The sequence below is a fragment of the Gasterosteus aculeatus genome, chromosome 18, assembly GCF_964276395.1.
Source record: "Gasterosteus aculeatus chromosome 18, fGasAcu3.hap1.1, whole genome shotgun sequence".
Classification (NCBI taxonomy): Eukaryota; Metazoa; Chordata; class Actinopteri; order Perciformes; family Gasterosteidae; genus Gasterosteus; species Gasterosteus aculeatus.
Window position 1 is genome coordinate 8,009,561 of NC_135706.1, and position 19,842 is coordinate 8,029,402.

A 19,842-nucleotide genomic window follows, 5' to 3' on the forward strand; every position below is an offset into this window, starting at 1 on the left:
CTTGTGTGGATGCCGATAGATACTGATGTGTCCAATTAATTCATCAATTCATTAATGTTCACTACACCTACACTCCCAGTTATCTTAACTGAACCCTCAGCAAGCGTTTTTACATTTCTTATTATTCTGATCACCGGTGAGTTACTCCAGAGAATGAAGACCTTTTTTTCTAATTTATTAATTGTCTGCTTTGTGATCAGCTGCATCACTGAAGCCTCTCCAAACTACAGCTAAGAGAAGGAAGCGCTTTCTCACATCCATGCTGTTTTCTTTAAAAAGTTTAATTTGCACAATTATTTACAGATGGTTGATAGCAGTACTTGGAAGAGGCAAAATATACTGAGCCACGTTGATAAAGCAGAAAAATAACAGAATGATATAAACTGTTGAAACCATTTCAAAAATTAGAATAAAAAAAAAAGTTTCAATTCATTTGTAAGTAAACAAATGTATAAATGAAATATTCAGCTTTAATTATTCTTACAAACACAAACTGATCTGTAGAATGCTGTAATACTTGACAGCAATGAAACACTAAATAATACATTCATTTCCACTATCCTGCATGCTATCTGAAGATCTTCTAAAATAATGTTGACAAAGGAACGTTAAACAACAAAAACATGGTCAAGAGCGGAAAATAGTTCCATTTAAATTAGTCATATATATTTATATTTCTGTACAAATACTGAATATTTGGCATATTTATCCTCATTATTATTATTATATCTAACAATTCAAAATAGTTTTAAGCTAACCACAAATCTTGTATTCTGTACATTTCTTTCTCACGTCACATTGCAAAACCCATAAGAGGCCTTTCGTAATTTCTCCCCACGACACGAGACATTTCTCCACCAAAGGCAGAAAAGGACTGTGTCTTCTCTCTCCGCTCAAACAAACGCTGAGACCATTAAAAAAAAAAAAAAAGGACAACAAAGCCCCCGAGACATTCCCAAAAAATGCAAATGAGGACAAGGTGAGCCTGTGGATTCTGGTTGTGACCATGACGAGTTGGTGCAGAGGTGTAAAAGAGTATAACTTCTCCTCCAGAGGATTTACATTGACTCAGACCCTCAACTATGTGGTTTTGCCCTGAGGTCACAAGTAAAAATGATAATAATAAATGAGGAAATCAAACCTAGAAACATAAGACAACTCACAGATATTAAGTATGAGAAAAAGTTACATGCAAACATCTCCGCTGCGCTGGAAATGTCTGATTTAACATTCACCTATTCAAGAGAATATTTCATTTTGGTAAATACGCTTATTTGCTTTCTCAGTTGAGAATATTGAACCTTGAGTATATGAAGCTACAGCTAAGTAAAGTAAAGTCAGCTCAGCTAAATTCATCTCTTCTGGTAACAAAATGTATCTAGCAGCTTCCCCAAAGCCACTCATGTATAGAGTCACTATACAATGGTTGTTGATTCCACACAGAAAGCGTCTTAACAGCTGCTCGCCGGGCTCAGCTAAGAAATGAACGTAATGTAACTCACATAAAAAATGTTTTCGTCTGGATTGAACAAACATAACTTGCTAATTATTGAGGTTATTTTAGGTGGATTTCGCTGATGGACGGACTCTGACTCCCCCGGCTACATTAGCTTAGCTGTAAATATAAGGATGAAACATACGAGTTAAATCGTGAGCTTCACGGATGCTTACAGGGGAATTTGTTAACTTTTGGTCGGAGGCAAAGTAGTCGCCTCGATGTTTTCAGTCTTTGCCTGGACAGCAAACATGCATATTTTACCAAAATGTCAGACAGTTAAGCAGCAACGCACACAGACACACACCATACGGTAAGAGCCCTCAGATTTAGGTTAGGATTTTAAATATCAGGAGGAACAATCCCTCCTAAATATCTAAATTAGGCTTATTGCTTGAGGAGCAGATACACGGCCCGCTCTTACTTGCATGACATCAATGTGTCTGTTTGGCTTGTGACAACAGGCAAAACTCTCATCCACGTCTTCAAAAGTCACGTGATTAATGAGAAGAGAGAGCGAGCAGCAGAAAGACGTCTCTGCAGTCCAACTGTATCTGAATCGGGGAGAAAAGCTTCCTATGGAAATGCAATGGTGTCTGTAAAGATGTCTAAGGGATGTTCGGGCTTTTGCCTCGAGGAGGTAATATGACATGCTTGTTGTAGTGAGTATGTGTGTGCACTTGATGCTTTTGGTGTGTGTGTGTTGATTGTCGGAATAAATAGACAAAAATAAAGCAAATTTAGGAAAAGTACAAGGAGAGAAGTTGGTTGATTCAGCACCTTTCCAAGCTTCTCTGAGGTTTATCTTTAGAACAACTATTAAAGGATGTTGGTGTAAAGTATGGTGCCGCAAGCTGTGTTGCAAAGAGCATAAACATCTGTATTAACAACGGAAAAGGAACCCCGACAAATGAACTCTCAACTCTCAAATACTTTCTTTCAAAAGCATCACTGAAAGTCAGCCGAAAACACAAGAGACTTTGAATGAAGTGACGCCGTGGACGACAATGGCACCACACCTTTCGGCTCCTGTGGTGTCGCGCAAGGTAGACGCAGGAGTAGCACCGCATAGTACACAGGCACGACAAAAGGGTTCCTGTGGAGACGCCGACTACTCTGACTGTACACCAGCAGGGCGACGCCCGCCCGTCATTGTATGAAAACGCTATTGCACTTTTTGGCAAGTCAAGTTTCGTCAGTCTCCAGATTCTGTAGACGTAGATTCCGAGAAGGCCAAAGCATCACAGCATCCCGATGTGAGAGCCAGGAGGACAAACAGATGAAGAACCTCCAGAGAAATGATTTTTGCTGTTGTCATAACACATGAATCCGATTTACAAGATGAAAGTTATCGTTGCGTTTCGTAGCATCTACCTGATCCCAACCGAAAACATGTAAGAGTCAGTGCATCCTCCTCTGATGTTGTGCTGTAGTTGTAGTACAGTAGGACATTTGATTAAATATAATGTATAATGTAAAGTGTTTTTCTGCCCTGTTTCCAGCCCTTTGTAACGGTATCGCGGACTAACCTGCACCTCTCGGAGGCGTTGAATTCCTCTCACATCACATCTCAACCCCCAAACGTTCCCTCACCACGAGTCCGATATGAATCCAACTGTAAGGCACCTGAGGATTTGTCATGTACATAATTGCCAAACTCCTAAGCCCCTCATACGATGGTGGGTCACAAACGCTGAAGACTAAAACATGGTGCTGGGATTACAGAATTATCGTGCTTGAAAATACATCATCATGAGTGTTTCACGTCTCACACACACACACACACACACACACACACACACACACACACACACACACACACACACGGCGTCCTTGCAGCAGCTGGTGTCCCTGTGACATTTGAGGACATCTTTGCGTCTGATATCAGTCTCCCTGACTGGTAATTGGTGACTAAACGGCGGCGGTGACGCACAGGGTGTGAGTCTCCCTTCACTCTCCCCCACTTGGCCATTTTACTTTTTCAGGATTTTTCATATGCTAAAACCAACCTCGTCACCTACAAACCAACACCTTATTTATTTAACTCTCGCCTATGGCTGGAGAGGGAAAATTATTTGAAGAAGCCTGACAGATTTTCCTCGCAACGCAAACTAGAAACTAGGAAAAATGATGCATGTAAACGTGACGGATTCACAGTACGCAGTCCGTGGGAAGTAGCCTTGATTTGCATGACTTTCAGTCCGCTGGAAGAGCAGTTGGATAAAATTAGCCCATCGACTGTTGTCAGAATGTGGAGAAGCTGTTGTTAAGATGAGGGTTAAGAAGATGAGATGAGTGAAGATGCTGATACGTTGCTTCTACGTTTGGACGCCACTACTGTTTATCACTTTAGCAAAGCCAGCCTGGAATGACTCTTAACCCCGTTTAGCTGGATCATATTTACTTATATAAACTTCCAACATTAACCATTTTGAAATGGCATGAGCATTTTAGACGTTTGCTTCCTAATGCATTAAAAAGTTATGCTGATTAGAGTGACAGAGCCGGCCAAGAGAAGGTCGGTAGGTAGAAATTTGCGTTGTCGAAAAAACTACAGAATGTGTTTTGGGGAAAATGTGCTGGAGAAGAGAATGACGAATGAAAACCAAATAGAAGAAGAGACACGGAACGGAGTGTAAAGTGGAGAAATTTCAAATGGGAAATGAGCATAAATGTGACACTGCACTTCAAAATCTAACGGGAAAAGTGTGCCAGCGGTGAAGTACTGAAACAAATTTGTCGAATATGAATTGCGAATCTTTTCTTCAGATTGAATGAAGGAGAAAAAGGCTTAATAAGACGATAAAAAGCTTCCTGTTATTAAATGGAATCAGCCACACTTAGCTGGATGCTTCTTCTGTGAAATACAATATGAATGGTGTCTTAATGCTGGAGGTAAAGCCCCTTAATGGAAGAAGATACTGCATTTTTAAGAACATTTGAGAAATCATTGAATTCAAGAGCAAGCCCTTGTCATCATTTGGTCTCTGTAATTATATAATGCACTTGATATATATATATATATATACATATATTTTTTCCCAATTACTAGTCCTTCATTGTATGCTGACTGGGGCACAGTAAATATACGGCAAAGCAAAATCCTTCACCAGCATTTGGTTAGAAGAAGGTGAATTACAGGGGAAGCTTAAAAAACAACAAATTATTTTTATTGGTGCATATAAATCTAAACTCCACAGATTGGTGCTGATTCTTACATTCTACATATAGAATTCTGTATAAAAGTATTCGCACATATTGTTTGCATGAATATTTCTGGACTAGTAAGTATAAATATAATATTTTTCATATCAAGTATTTTGTCTCTTAATTGATCTCTGACTAGGAGTACATTTATTACATATATTAAAACAAGATAATCTGCAATCTTTTGTTTTTGGCAACGTTACACACACACGTCTGAAAAACACAAAACTAGTGTGAAAGAATGTACTGCCTTCCGTGACTCTCACTTTAATATTTCATCTTAAAATCAACCAAATTATTTAGAAAGACGGAATTGAGTTTAATCAAATAAATGTGTTTGTTCGATTTAGTTTCCAGCAGCTGCTCATCTCCTGGGAAGCTTTTCTTTCTTTTTTTTTGCATTAGTAAGGGCTCTACATTCACAAGTGTTTTGGGTAAGGCCATCTGGTAAGGTCAGAGTTTCAGATTCAGCGCCGTTGAAGAAATATCACAAAGTAAAAGCTAATGGTGAATAAAAGCCACGACGCAAAGCAACAAAAACTGAGTATTCTAATGACAACATCATGTGAAACATTTGGGACTCCCTATGTCGGCATTTTTTTTAACACACCGGTTTGGAAAATGAGGATTAATGAGCTTCTACCGCAAATGTTAGGGACACATTGTTGCTCTGGTATGAAGCACGGTGCAATGGAGTGCGTCCAGCAAGCGGTACGCCGTCGGCTCAGCGGTGGACGGAGTAAATATCAATGACCTCTTTGCATGTTAGAAAGCGAGTTGTACCATGAAACCGTCTCCTGATTTAAATCACTAAGGGCATTGCAAAGATTACCTTTTCTCAAGTCCTAATCTACCAAAGGTCCTTGGAGAGACAACGTGCACCATATTAATACATCTTTGTTTAAAAAGTCCTTGAGTGAGTGTGAGCGTGTGTGAGTGTGTGTGCGCACATACGACTGGGTAAAGGACAACAGTTTTAAGAGTAAAAAGCAGCACCATTTACTACAGTAACTGAATATTGTTAAAGTGTCACTTGCACCGTTCGTTCCCGGACCACACGAGCAGATCAGAACGACAACAGAAGGGTTTTCAAAGACAAAAGGTTGGACCATGTGCGTTCTGAGACATGGGTCCTTCCAGCTGGACAGACGCACTGTCCTGTCCACTCACAACTGATTCAACTTTAAATACAAAATATATACTGTAGATCAGGATGGTGGTCAGATGATAGATACTTTAAGTATAATTAATAGTGTAATTACGCGCAAAATAAATGTAAACAAAACAACACACGGTGCAGTTCATATGACCTGCAGTATAACAAGTGAATTTTCCATATCTGATCTTGCAATTCAACTGCAACAATATCACATGAGCTTCATAAACTACATTTCCCTTGGAAATACAAACATGAATATTACACGGTGCAAAATGCACCTACAGTCCCCTCTTCCAGGCTGCGCAAAACTGTCTTTGTTAATAATTCATATTTGTTCTGCAATGGAAATGTATCCAGCAGCAAATTACGCACATAACTTTAAAATATACAGTCCTAAGAGCGGCGTGTTGTTAAGGGAACGTGAAATGAATAAATGGCCCAATGGAAAAGGTCTAGGACTTATTTTTCAGATCTCATTCAGCCACATGGGCCAGCAGCTGCAGCATGCCTGTTTAAAGATGGATGGAGGATGATAAGTTGTGCAGCACCTCAGACACGCTGTCAAACACTTCTGCACCCGTTCTCCTTGACGGGTAAGGAATGGACCGGCCGCGCTACCGGGCTTCAGCCGCCTCCGTTAGACGTTCTGATCAAAAATAATTCCATTTGCTTTTGCTTCATTTCCATTGGCCTTTTTTTTTTTTTGCCTCACCGAGAAACGTCACTTCACTGCCGATGTTCCGTCTCGCAGGGAGCTCCAGCCTCGGACTGTTGTTGCTGGTGGCAAAGTCAGTGGCACTTTGTGTTTCCCTTTGAACGTGGCACGGGCAGCGTTACCCTGAAGTGGGCGAACGGCGACGAGGGCCGACACTGGAGGTTCAACAGTAATGCTTTTAACTTGACACGATGTTGCTGACAGGTGGAATGATCGTTTTGGGGACATGGCGGCTCATTCTGGTGGGTCGGAAAGTCCCTCTGAGCGGTTTAAAGCTACACTAGGCAAACTTCTGTTCAACTGTTAGCAGCTCGTGTTTACCAACGCGGCTGATCCGCCACACGTTTTAACCAAAATACCAAAAAGGGAAAAAGGAGGAAAGTCATTTTCTCGGTTTTTGACCTTCTGATCTTTGTCACTCAGGGAGGGTCGGGCCTTCTTCCCCACGTCGACAGGACCAAACAAAAGGACACGTTTACAACCGCGACCTTGCCTAGTGTAGCTTCAGCGGGGACAACCCAGAGAATGGCGACGGTTGATGGGAAAGCGTTGGGCGAGCGATGGTGACGGACTGTAACGGCGGGCTGGTTGTGACAACGCTGGTTTTGGACGTGGACGTGGACGAGAGGCGCCTATAGGGTGAACCCGGGGACCTCAAAGCCGCGTCTGGGCTTCGGGGATGTAGATCTCGATGCTGTCTGCCCGCTCTGTGACCGAGTTCTGTCTGAAAGAAGCCGCTCGCTTGGCGGCCATGAGGCGTCGGCGGGCTTCCTGCCGCTGGCGGTCCTGAAGGTCCAGGGAGCGCTCTCGCATCACGCCGCGGCCCTTGGACGGCCGCTTTGCCAGAGGTGGGGGCCACTTTTGCTCCTTCGCACACAGAATGATCGAGACAAAGGCTTATCGTTAGTGCGGCGTATCTGGGACATAATAACCAAACAAAGCATCTCCATCAAGCTGGATAGCTCCAACAATCGATAAGAATATCTAATTATCTGTCATAATTGTCTTCAGAAAACACTTCCTTTACACATAATACAACTTTATTAGAAATATTAATTGGAATATTGTTGTATTATTTTATTAAGTTTGGTAAATATTTATTTCATCATCATAAAAAAACAAACCAGATAGACTATGAATAACCAGTGGGAACATGATAGATATTCACTACGCAGTGCACAGCAGACTGATTATCCAGCCAGAACCTCACCGTTGAAAATCATTTACCTGAAGAAGGCCCTGAAATTTCACCCACCCACACATCTTGAGAGCGAAATCACACAAGCTTTTAAATGCATGGCGAGCTTTTCTCATCGCTTGGCTCTGTTGTGGAACTGTGCTTTCCTTAAAGGGGGAGAAGCCCAACAGAGCGTCTGGGTCCCTATTTAAATAACTCTTAACTCACAACTAGACCTGTAACTATCTATGGACCAAAGGGTCTCTAAACCCGCCGCGTGTCCTAATGTCTTTCTTCTCCCTCATCTAAATCATTTCCGCAGTTAGCAATTTATCAGATACTTTAATAAATATCTTAATATCAAACAATAATGGGTTTGTCATTATGTACAGCGACATATGTATTTGTTTTTTTGTTTTTAATGTTGCCATTTAGTTTCAGCACGTGTCGTTTTAGTTAGTCTGTTGACAGGAAATCTCCAAATCAAACTGTCTGTATGAATTTCCAATAAGTACAATAGTTTTGGGTGGCTTTGTTCGGTATTTTACTAAACATGAGTTACGATAATAGCGGACGGGATCACTGCACACAGTGTGGGTGTGAGAGATAAAATGAGTCCTAAATGGTTCCCAGATAGAAGACGTTACAATCTGTCAGGGCTGAACGGGTGTTGCCGTCTAACAGTTGTCCCTGCAGTGTTATGACAAGAATGATCAACCTCCTACTGGTCATAAGCCTGTGAAAGGAAGGCGGATGTCGTCGGGTTAGTTTCCTCAAAAGCTAAGTGAGTTCATCCGGAAACCACTTAGACTAATGGTGACGAGCTTCTGGATGCTGTACCTTCTTATCCGGACTCTCCACCAGCTGCCAACGGTTGCTCTTGATCTGCTGCAGCTCATCAAACTTGGCAGTGACGTCATCGATGGAAAGCTGCAGGAGGTCCCAGAATCCCGCCAGGTCCTGAGATGTGGGTCTGGGCATGGCACTGGGGTCCTGGGGAGACGGTGCAGCACCACATGTAGAGGCCTGTTTTGTACTCGACTAAAATGACCGTCCTTCTTTGTTAAGGACACTGATTAGCAGACAAAATCTACGGAAGCTTGGACTTCTACCAGCAATATAACACATTATTATTAACGTCATTATTACATTAAAGGGCAACAACAAATGCAAACTTTTCCTAAATAATTATAAAAACAAAAAAACCCAGAAACAATTCTATGTTAACTCCCCATTCGTTTTCAGGACATTTTGCTCCTCGTTGCCACCTCCCCATTCCCACCACTGTGTGGCAGTACGGCACCAACAATGACTCACAACCTCGGCCTTTTCCCTCCGTTGCCTTTCATTGCATCCTTTCTTTGAACAGCAGATTTTATCTATTGTGAGCAGAAAGTAAGATTCTTAATCATTAAAGGTCCTACGAGGTGATACATGGCGGAAAGAAATGCTTTAATCTTCCCTTTTTAGAATTTTCTGTCAGCACACAAATCACAGTCACCACAGATTTGACTGTTATTTAATGATTTGATTTCGAGGAATATCTGAATAAATTGTCTTTAAATGACAAACAATGCGTTGTTCAATGCTCCCGATACCTGCGATCCCCACTTGGCTTGTGTTGCGTCAACTGATGATCACGGCTCACGCTAATCTCGTCATGCAGCCCCACACAGACATGTGCTCATTGCCACAGACAGTAAACAAGGAACTAGTGTGATCTCAGACCGAGAAAGGGTCTGTCGAGTCAAACTGTCTGCGGACACACAATGCAGTTCCTCCTCCTCGGGGCCAGAAGGGAAGACGGAGCCGCTCTCTGGTCGACCTGATGACCCTTTATCTGTCATCTTATTATCCATGGGGGAAGAGGGCGATCAAAAGCGCACACAAACACACACACACAGTGCACCAAAAAAATCACAAGGCAGTGAAAGAACAGGTTGATTTCATGTTATTTTTGCATTTCATTCAAACAGCGCTTTAGTGAGGTGTGATTAGGTGCCTGCCTTTCTCTTTTCACTGTATTTTTCACCTCTGCTGTATTCGCAAAAACATTCCCACTTACGATACTATCATGTGCGCACTGTGTTAACAGCCGGCTTTGGAAAAGGTCTGATTCTGTAGTCGACGTGAGGAATGAACAGCGAGACGGCGCGGCGGTCCATTATTCAAACGCTCGGCACGGGTGCCGCCGCCCGTTGGAATTCCCCCTTCGTTCACGGCGGGGTCAACGGGGGCCGCTTCGCTATTGATCCCTGCGCTCTATTTCTGGAGTGCAAGCGTCAGACCGAGCTCCTTCCTCAGAGCGCCGGCAAAGACGGCCCTACCAACAAGTTTGACCCGGATCTTTGTGATCTTTCCAGGTAAGTCAACAACGTGCTCTTGTAAACACCACTCACCAGATTCTGCTGACACAGCCAGTAAAACTGCTGAAACTTTTGAGACATCAGTAGCTGAGCGCTTCCCACCGCACTCCGGATTTTTCCCAGGACTGGTGGACACATGGAGACAGAGGGACAGAGAGAAAGAGAGATTAACATGTTGAGTTATTCACATTCATCCGATGTGGTCACAAATTACAATTACAATTGTGTCTCTGCCCGAGTGTTAGCTGGTGCTGTGGCTACGGTTTCACACGCTGCCTAAAAAGCAATGATTATAGAGCACGTATCGAGAAAGCATTGACCTGGGACAACTAAAGCGGCTCCCGTTTTGACAAGACTGTAGTTTCCCCCGGGACACTCACTCTCCTCTGTCAGATCGTGCTCCTCCGCTTCTCTCTCCATCTCTTTGCACCATCCCTCCAGCCGCTTGGTTTCATTGTGAAGGAGCTGCATGAACCAGCTGCCGTCCCTGCGGAGCGGGGACACTCTGCCTGTGTCTGCGCCCTCCAGGCTGGGCTCGGCAAGCCAGGCTTCCGGCTGTGGGCTGGGGGGCCCGCTGGAGGGCCGGTAGTCCTCCCTGTAGCTGAACAGGCCTTGCGTGCGCACCGTGCGGATGGCGCCGTACTGCGTGGGCGTGCTGGGCTCAGAGTGGCGACCGAAGCCGCCGCCGAACTGCAGACCTTTGTCCTCCATGGAGGGAAAGCCCTCCAGCTCCATGTCGGCTTGCACTGCTGTTGTCACGCTGTTGGAGCGCTTGAACCTCCCGTGTCTAAAATGCACAAGAAACGTGGACAGCGCTTAACGAAAAGCACAAACGGACGCTGTGCTTCTTCTGTCTGAGCGACGTACCGTTTGTGGTCCTCCACCTGGATTCCTATAGAGTGGAACTGAGGGAGGCCTTTGCTTTCCGACTCAGAGTCCGTCACAGTTTCCACCTGACAAATGCACGAAACAGAACACCGTGAAAAACGTCGTCAACAACTGAAATGAGTGGTTCCCCTTCATGCGGATGCGCCACTTAAAATGACAGCTTTACATTTGGAAATGTTCTTGATGTGTTGATTGGAGTTGGGACAATTTTTGAAGAAAAGGCCATTGCAGAAAGTTGTGATTTGAATCACAACCGAGACCAACCTGTAATCAGTCAGATTGACACACGGTTTGAAGGTTGCCAGTTAGTGCGTTCCAAAGGTTTTAACAATCCAGTTAGTGCTGTATTGATTAAGTTTAACCTGATCCAGGATTTTGGTAAAAAGACAAATCAAAAAACGTGTCAAGATCAATCATCACCCGGATGCTTTAGTTCACGGCCAGTCCGCGTTCTCTCTAAACAGCTACATTTGCAAGACGACCGTCAATTATTTCCAACACCGTGCTCGCCGCTGTCTGCAAGAGACGTCTGTGGGCGACATGCAGTTCGGACGTCATCTACACGGACAGACATCCGGGCTGAAAACGGAGGTAATTTGAGGATGCAGTATCTATCAAACAAAGCAGAATGCTCTTCTTCACCTTTTTTGTTCAGGTGGGATTCTTATTACAATCAGGACAGACATGAGCAAGAGAGATCCTTATTTTGCTCTTCAATACCGCTGCTTTTAAATAAGCCCTGTTCATGTAATACAGCCTGATACCCGTAAAGGTCAACAAGTACTTCACACAGGTTGGTACATTTGGGAATTGGTAAAAAGAAAAAGAATGAATGAATTAATAACAGAATTAACTCATTTGCACGTATACTAATACGCTGTATTAGTTCAACATTATGAAATCTGACTGTCAACGTCATTAAGTCTTCAACAAATAAATCTAATCCTCTTGTTAGATAATAATCCAATAATGCAATGCAAGTAAAACAATTACCCAAAGTACATCAAATTGTGCCCGTTGCCTTCTAATAAAACCGGCGTTGGGTTGATTGAAGAGAAATGCTTTTACAGGGCACCTCTCATACATATTAACGCTCTGATCACATCCTTTCAGCAGAGACTAGAATAGAAGGAGACGGGCGAGATTGCTGTAATTAGCATAGCGGCGAGTGCGCTGAATGCAAAGAGGGCGTCAAACTGTCGGGCGTCGCCGGTGATGTCGTCACCTGTATCCCGATAGAAGAACGCGGGGTTTTGAGGTACTCCTCGGCCTTGGACACCAGCACCGCTTTGTCGCACGTCTGCACCGAGGTGTGGCTGCCCGAAGACGCGTGCCTCTTGCCGGCTGCCGACTCCATCGCCATGGTGACGGCCTTGGTGCTGTCCAGGCTGTCCGCGGAGCTGTAGATGGGACGGCCGAGGCTGTCCGTGGTCCAAAGGCCGCCCCGCGGGTGCCGGCCCTCCTGGTAGGCATCTTGGGTGGATTCCGTACTGCTCTGGGCCGTCACGGAGATGAGGGGCTTGGGGGCGCCGCGCGGCGGCACGGGAGGTGCGGTCTTCTTGTAACTGGGAGGATATGATACCGCTGCACAGCACAAGCAAGGTGAGAAGACGAGGACAAGGCAAGACAAGGGCAGGGGGATGAAATACAAACGTGAGAGTGAAAAACGTTTGCCAGAAGCTGACAAAGGGGCCGAGTCCCGCAGTTCACCTGGATCACACAGCGCGTGACAGCAGAGAAGAGGATGAAAAGCAACAGCAGCCTTGTAATACGTCTGTGTTTATTTGGGGAGGGGCAGGGAAGTATTATGGGAAGGATTTGCTCTTCTGAGGGTGTGATGATAATCCATCCAGATGGACCTCACAGCAGAGTTGGAAAAGAACCAACTTGACTGGTTGGATATCTTTCTTTTCTGAGCTAAAAGGTGTGAACTCACATAGTTTTGGAAAATCCTGATAAATTAATATCTCTATTTTAAGAGGTTTCTATACATAAACTAAGTTGGCTACAGTCATTCCATCGGTTAAGTCAACATTAGTTGATCCACAATCTACATTTCTGAGTTTTTTTATCTTCTATCTTACATCTGCGTATCATGCAAAGTATAAACCTTCTGAAGATTGTATTGTAAGTTCTTTCTAGAGCATTCAGCCATTTGATCAACTGATACAGTAGCTTACTTTATCTTACTAGTCTCCTATTCAGTTATTATTTATGACATATATACATTTCAATACTAAAATATAATATTCCTTTGACTAAATACAGTACGATTGGCCTAAAAAGGTGTAGGTAGACACACACACACACACACACACACACACACACACACACACACACACACACACACACACACACACACACACACACCACTTTGGATTACAGGTAATTAAGTGCAATAAGAAATAGGAAACCACAGGGAACTCTCATAATCTAAACCCAGTCACAGACTTGACTCCCTTCCAACTTGAAGGGACTGCAGTTCTGCAAGACACGGTGGGCGGATGCCAAAGTGAAAAGAGCACCGTGACTCAGGCAGCGCCCGACTCCACTCCTTCTATTTTTACCCGTTCGACCAGTTTGACTTACTTTCATAACGACAGATCGCTTGTTGGTTAGTTTCTTGAGTACTTTGGACAGAAACACTGAGTACGTTGCCTTCTTTCACTACTAAACACAGTATCTTCCACCATCTGTAATGCTGTAAGACCGGTGACGTACAAACTGTGCACCCTCATGGATTTCAGACCCGCAGCAGTACACAGTTATTCTGCAGTTCATTCATACATGTTACGCTTGCCTCAATGGATTGACATGTTTAGTGAAGATACTTAATGTGCCTGTCAAACCGTTACACAGTAAGCGTCTAAGAGATCTGCTCTACTCAGTCTGACGGCGAGAAGAAAATGACACTGTCTTACAATAATGTTGACTTGACACAGATGTCCTGCTAAAAGAGCTGAATTGTTCACTGCACATGTGTCAGAAGTGCATTATTGACGTCGATTTAAGCAGTGGTGGAATGTAGCTCTGTGCATTTACTCAACTAACGTGGTAACATGTTTTTGTTACAGCACTCACACTTCATTTCAAAAAGGAAATACAGCACATTTCAACTCTACGTTATTTAAGAGAACAAAGCGAGAAAACACATGCACTCATTAACAATGAAATGCTACGGCTTTAATTCAGTCAGTTAGAACTCGCTGTGTGTGAACTGGATTGTTTGCTTTACCACTGCTGCACTGGGCCGTTTAGTAAACAGACCGACACACTGCAGGACTAAGTGGACCTGAAAGTCGTGCCGTAATATTGTGTTGCCGGCCCTGCTTCGCAGTATTTGCAGTACTGAAGGTAAACAGTGAATACCCTGACAACAAAACCGGCACTTCGACCCCCCCGCCCTCACTAAAGATCCAACCTGGTTCCTCTCTGTCGACACTTCTGACTTTATCAACCCAAACAGTGAATCGATAGCGTGCCCGACGACTTTGCAGAGCATCAGGCGGCCTCTAGCAGCACGGCGTCGGCCAGACGAAGCTCCTGGCCTGTTCAAAGGCAGGTCGGTACACGGCAGGTTGGTCTGACTTTCAGGACCTAGTTGATTAATTTAGCTCATAGGAAGCCAGAGGATTATTATGAGCAAGATCCTGTTTGTGTTGACAATACCATTTAAAGAAATATAATAACTTCTTTAATATTTTTATGCTGTTTTTCAACTTTCATTGAATAAATATTACAACTGAACAAAAAAATGGGATTGTTCTACTGCTGTTGTTTGATAAAGCTAGGAGCCAATCAGCTGTCTGATCGGGTGACAGCCAGGTGTTTCCCTTCATGACCTGCTTCCTGTAGTCGGCCTCTAAAAGTCGTTTTCATTACCAACACAAGCACAATGTCAGAAATATCGGGATCAAATCGGACACAATTTCAACTGGTTTACGATACGCAGCGATTGATTGACGATCTCCGTTTTAAACCAGAACCACCTTCTTTCTTTCTACTTCATCGGAAGCAAAAGCAGACGGTCCCCCCGTAACTTCACTCATGGACGTGTGACTGCAGCTGAGATGTATTTTGAAAAGATAATCGCTGCCAGGATGTGGGAGGAGAGAGGAGATGCAGACGGGCGGGTACCTGAAGGTGGCTGAGCGCGGTCCACACTGCAGGAAGAAGGGAGACGAAACTGAATCCCTGCAAGGAGCAAGCCACACCAGTTAGAGAGGACCAGCAATCCAACGCAAGCCTACAGGGAATCGTTCCTTACCATAGCTAACTCCAAAGGGGTCTAACGTTTATATGTTAAAACATTTTCACTGGATGCTTAAAGCTTAATCGGGGGCAACAATCAGTCAGCAACAGTCAGGAAGAGAGAGAAACACAGAGCCGCTCAATTTACAGTGTTAGAAATACGTCACACAAATGTGTATTTGGCTTATTTCATATGAGTCGGTTACTTTTGCAGTAACAAACTCTTCACTGACTCTTCACTCTTCACAGTCACTGATTCACAACTGATTCACGACTTCTGGGCAACGGCCATTATTATGCAGCTGCTGTGTTTCTGCCTCTAAATGCAGATAAAACTTGCAACTTGATGAGCATTGCTCATGGGCAACATTTCCCCAGGAGCTGCCTCCACCTTGTTTAAGGGAAAACAAACTTTATTATCAGGGGAGTTTAGACGCAGTTATTCCCTTTTTTCTGTTAAAAACGCCTTTCGGCATTAATACCACCAACAATAAAGCACAATTAAAGTAAGGAAGTGGCAAAGTGGACCAAATTGGGAGAGCAAACTGGAAATCAGCTTTATTGTATAATTCAATGTACATCAAATTTTCTAAGAATTTTGCCCATCTGCAGTGCCCTCATGTGTTGACCATTTATCACTTACGGGATAACATGCATCATCTATATCTGAGAACAGACAGCTACACATTATCTTTCTATACATATAAGACATAGCAGACATTATTGAAAACATAAATATGAAACTCGACTTAAATAAAAAAATTCAGGATTTAAGAAAAACAATTTGAATTCTTCCAATCAACGGCTTTAACTGGCGAGCTAATTCCTATTGTCTAGTCTTTGAATATTGTATGATAAAATATTCCAAATTGAAGTATTAAACTTGGTTTATGACCAGTACAGTGTGTCTCCCGAGAGACGCACAGAGCTTTGCAATTTTTGGAGTGTAGGGCCAAAGAAAAAGTTGTGAACAGACAAAGACTTAGAAGAAGACACACTACCAGATTAGCCACTCCACTACTATGGGGAAATTACACAAAAATGGACTTGAATACGACAATTTCAGCCTCCGGCAAGTGCCATAGTTTATGATACAACAGAAATGAGGCTTAAATAGACGGCAAACAAAGACAATTTGACAAAATGTGCTGAGAAAACAAGACAAAGAACATGTTTCTAAACATAAAGCACCACAGTCTATTGGTCTGGTTTTTCTTTTGAATTCTTCACTGCTTCCGCTGATTCAAAAATGTCTTATATTAAAAAGTGTTGCATGCATGTGGGGTTACACTTTTTCCATTTAAAATATATTATACTGAGTGAATATGACCACAACACTTATATCTATAGCCAGTTTGCTGCTGTTTACTTACTTTGTATTAGGTTGCATGAGTTTAAATCATACTTTACATGAAAGGAAAGTACCATGCTGCACTTAAAATTCATGTTATTATAATAAAGGCTAATTGTTGAAAACATGTAATTACAACCACTTACCATGTTCCCACTTAAGAACATAAGAAGTGCTGCTGGGATGGAGGTTCGATAATGTAGATATTATAAAAACAACGGTACTTCCATTGATGTAAAGTATGACCTAATATCATTTCCTAAAAGTTTTTTTTTTTTGCAGAAAATATGAAACAGACCTTCCCTCTCGCGTTTTTTCAACAAGGCCCCTCAAACCTTTCGCTCCTTTGTGGCCAAGACATAAATTTCAGAAAAAAATCGTTGCAATGGTTCTGACTGCGTCTCCTCCCCGTCCGACTCCCTCCATTTCTGCCAGAGGCTGTTCTCGCCATTGTTGTGGACTCAGACTGGCAAAGAGGCTGGTGAGATGCTGCTCTGACTCAGGTCAGGGTGGATTGTGGCTTAATGATGTGCAATGACTGACGAGCTGCATACATGAGCACGGGGGCTGAAGATGAAGCGAATGTCTCTCGGGGTTCAACGTAACACCATCTTTCGTAGCACCGGCGTGTAAATCGTGGAAACTTGGTGACTATCGATCTATAATGTCTTATCATCCTTTTTTCCTGTATTCTAGGAAATGCATTGCTAATTTAGCAAAATGTAAATTAAAAGATACTTGCGTTTAGGAATAGTCCAAAACTAACTTTTATTTTGAAAATGTTTTCCTGCTAAACTGCTAAATGCGTTTCCTTGGTATGCATTAAAGTAGAATAAATAAATTACTGTGTAGTAATAAGATAATATAATTTATCATTTTATCTGATCAATATACGACATACCTGCCCATATCATTCTGACGATATTGTACTGATGGCTACCAAAGTTGGATGAGTCTAATGATGGATGAATGCATGGATGGAGGATTTGACATAGGACAACTAGCAGGACCTCAGGGTGTGTGTAGGTCAGTGATTCCAACCGATTCTGCTGTATTTACAAAATTTAGAAAGTGGGTTTGTGTAGCTCCTTTTTTTCAAGAGTCGCACAACAAATCAAGCATGTTGTTCATAGCCACATACATATATACATACAGTGGTGATGCCCCCATGGATGCAAGGTGGATTTACCGTTTATGTATGAAATATCACAACAAACCAATACAAATCAATGGCCTGAAAGTATTGTTTCAACAAACCATTAAATGAATCCACAAAAATAGCTAATCATCTCTAAAAAGGTTACTTAAACAAAAGAAAAAAAAGAAAAAGGAAAAAGTTTATTTTAACCTAACAAGTGTTGGACAAAGAACGTATTGACCATTCCGCTTTTGTTTGCGCGTTACCAATAGTAGAGTTTAAAATATAGGTATGTCTACAATGCTGGACAAGAAGAAAATGTAATTCGCCCTATTAAACAACTAAATCTGCCTGCTAGTTTCAAATATTTTGTGTGAGCAAATCGGACACTTTGGTTATACAGTGGAAGTAGAAATGTAAAACTGTTCATTCAGTCTGCTCTGCAATGGTACAAAAGGGAACTTTGGCCTGGTGGTGGCACTACAGGAGAGGTCATGGGTTCACCTCCAACATCAGGAAGCCTCCTTTGGGGTTCTGACTCTCAACAATTGTTTCATATCTTCTGTGACATGCTGCTTTGCACTAACGTGCCTCATAGATAAAACATCTGACAGATCAATAAATATCACCCTCCATTGTCTTTGCTGCTAGTCGGGCCATTAAACTGCGTTTGCTTTAATTACAACAATGGCAGTTGAATATAAACGTTGCTAATAAATATGAACACGTCATTGTGAACAAACATTTTTGAGAAGGATTTTGGCCCAAACAATGAGCGTAATTGTGGATATAAATGTTTTAGACAAGCAGTGTAAGACCATTAGTAGAATAAATAACAGCATCCACATATGACAATACCCACGAGTACAATACTGTGTGTCGGATTGTGTGTGCACTTCATAAAAAAGTGTTTTAATTACTTAAATATGGCAGAATCTGCAACCATGTGAGTAGTTTTGAGTATTAAATTCATCCCCAGCCTTACAGTTGGTTATTGGTAATAATTATCCTCCTATTTAGAATTGGCTGAATTTAAAATCCCATCAGTGTAAAAATCATCGTTACTGAAAGCCACTGACATGAATACCAAACCGAGTCATCAGTGGTAATTTGAGAATGAAACCCTGATGGTTATAATCGATAGGCGGCATTGATTTGTGCTGGTTTGTAGAACAAAGCTGTTATGTTGGTCATAACCCGCCTTGCTGCATGACAGGATATTCCAAATAAAGACACACTAATGTGTTCGGATCTTATTCCCCTCCGTTCGCTTAAACAAAATGTAAATAATGGTTAAAGCAAGAAGGTGAATCTCCTAAGATACAAATGGTTTGGAACACAACAGTAATAAATAAATAAATCATAATAAATAAAAACCTAGCAACTAAATCATTTCATGGATTTCAGAGATTGCTTCACGCGCATCTCATTAAATGTATATATATTTTAATATATACCAGCTGTGCAGGTAAGAGAGTTGAAATGGAACTGTTATTATTGTGTCTCACTGTTGGAATACAGAAGACACTGTACGAGTGACGCCCAGTGAGGCCAACATGTGGGACACTAGTCAACAGATGTTCGCTCTTCTGGTTTGCTCGACTTGTTATCCAGTTTCAGGGATACTATTGGAAATTCCACTGAATTCAATGTGAAAACAGATGACAACATTTATATATATTATACATACTTAGTGAGTATGAGAGTATTTTCAAGTAATGATGTATCTTATTTTTAAACTGTTAATGAGTAGACAAAATGTATGAAAAAGTGTATTAACAACATATATATAAATAAAAGATAGAATAAAGCGGTTCCCTACCAGACCTACCGTACTCTCTACGCCCCCCAGCTAAGCTACGGACGCCTAAAATGGGGGGAAAAAAAAGAAAAAAATGAAACAAACAAACAAACCAACAAAAAGGTGATAGCTTAGTAGAAAAGCAATGCATATTGAGAAGGTTAAAGCAAAAGACACGGTGCCCATTCTGTGTATTTGCCGCGTGTAGTGTGCAGTTTCCCCGTGGACACAAAAGATATTATTTATGCTATAAGTCAGTTTGATCTTTTGGTGCCATTGTAAAGCTATGACCCC

The 19,842-nt window shown here is 42.3% G+C and overlaps 1 protein-coding gene across 5 annotated transcripts in view; it reads right to left on the reverse strand.

Moving 5' to 3' along the window:
- Positions 1 to 5,082: 5,082 nt before the first annotated feature.
- Positions 5,083 to 19,842, reverse strand: part of dlgap2b (discs, large (Drosophila) homolog-associated protein 2b) — a 70,286-nt gene continuing 55,526 nt past the window's right edge. For 3 of the 5 annotated variants that reach the window (XM_078093081.1, XM_040161191.2, XM_078093084.1), the window contains 8 exons: positions 19,570 to 19,614; positions 15,145 to 15,201; positions 12,233 to 12,591; positions 10,987 to 11,072; positions 10,440 to 10,906; positions 10,153 to 10,244; positions 8,594 to 8,746; positions 5,083 to 7,443 (listed from right to left, as the gene is read on the reverse strand). In XM_078093081.1, the coding sequence (XP_077949207.1) occupies positions 7,231 to 7,443; positions 8,594 to 8,746; positions 10,153 to 10,244; positions 10,440 to 10,906; positions 10,987 to 11,072; positions 12,233 to 12,591; positions 15,145 to 15,201; positions 19,570 to 19,614 (1,472 nt within the window). In that variant the 3' untranslated portion in view covers positions 5,083 to 7,230. The remainder of the gene's footprint in view (positions 7,444 to 8,593; positions 8,747 to 10,152; positions 10,245 to 10,439; positions 10,907 to 10,986; positions 11,073 to 12,232; positions 12,592 to 15,144; positions 15,202 to 19,569; positions 19,615 to 19,842) is intronic. The other 2 variants (XM_078093082.1, XM_078093083.1) reach the window with 2 other exon arrangements.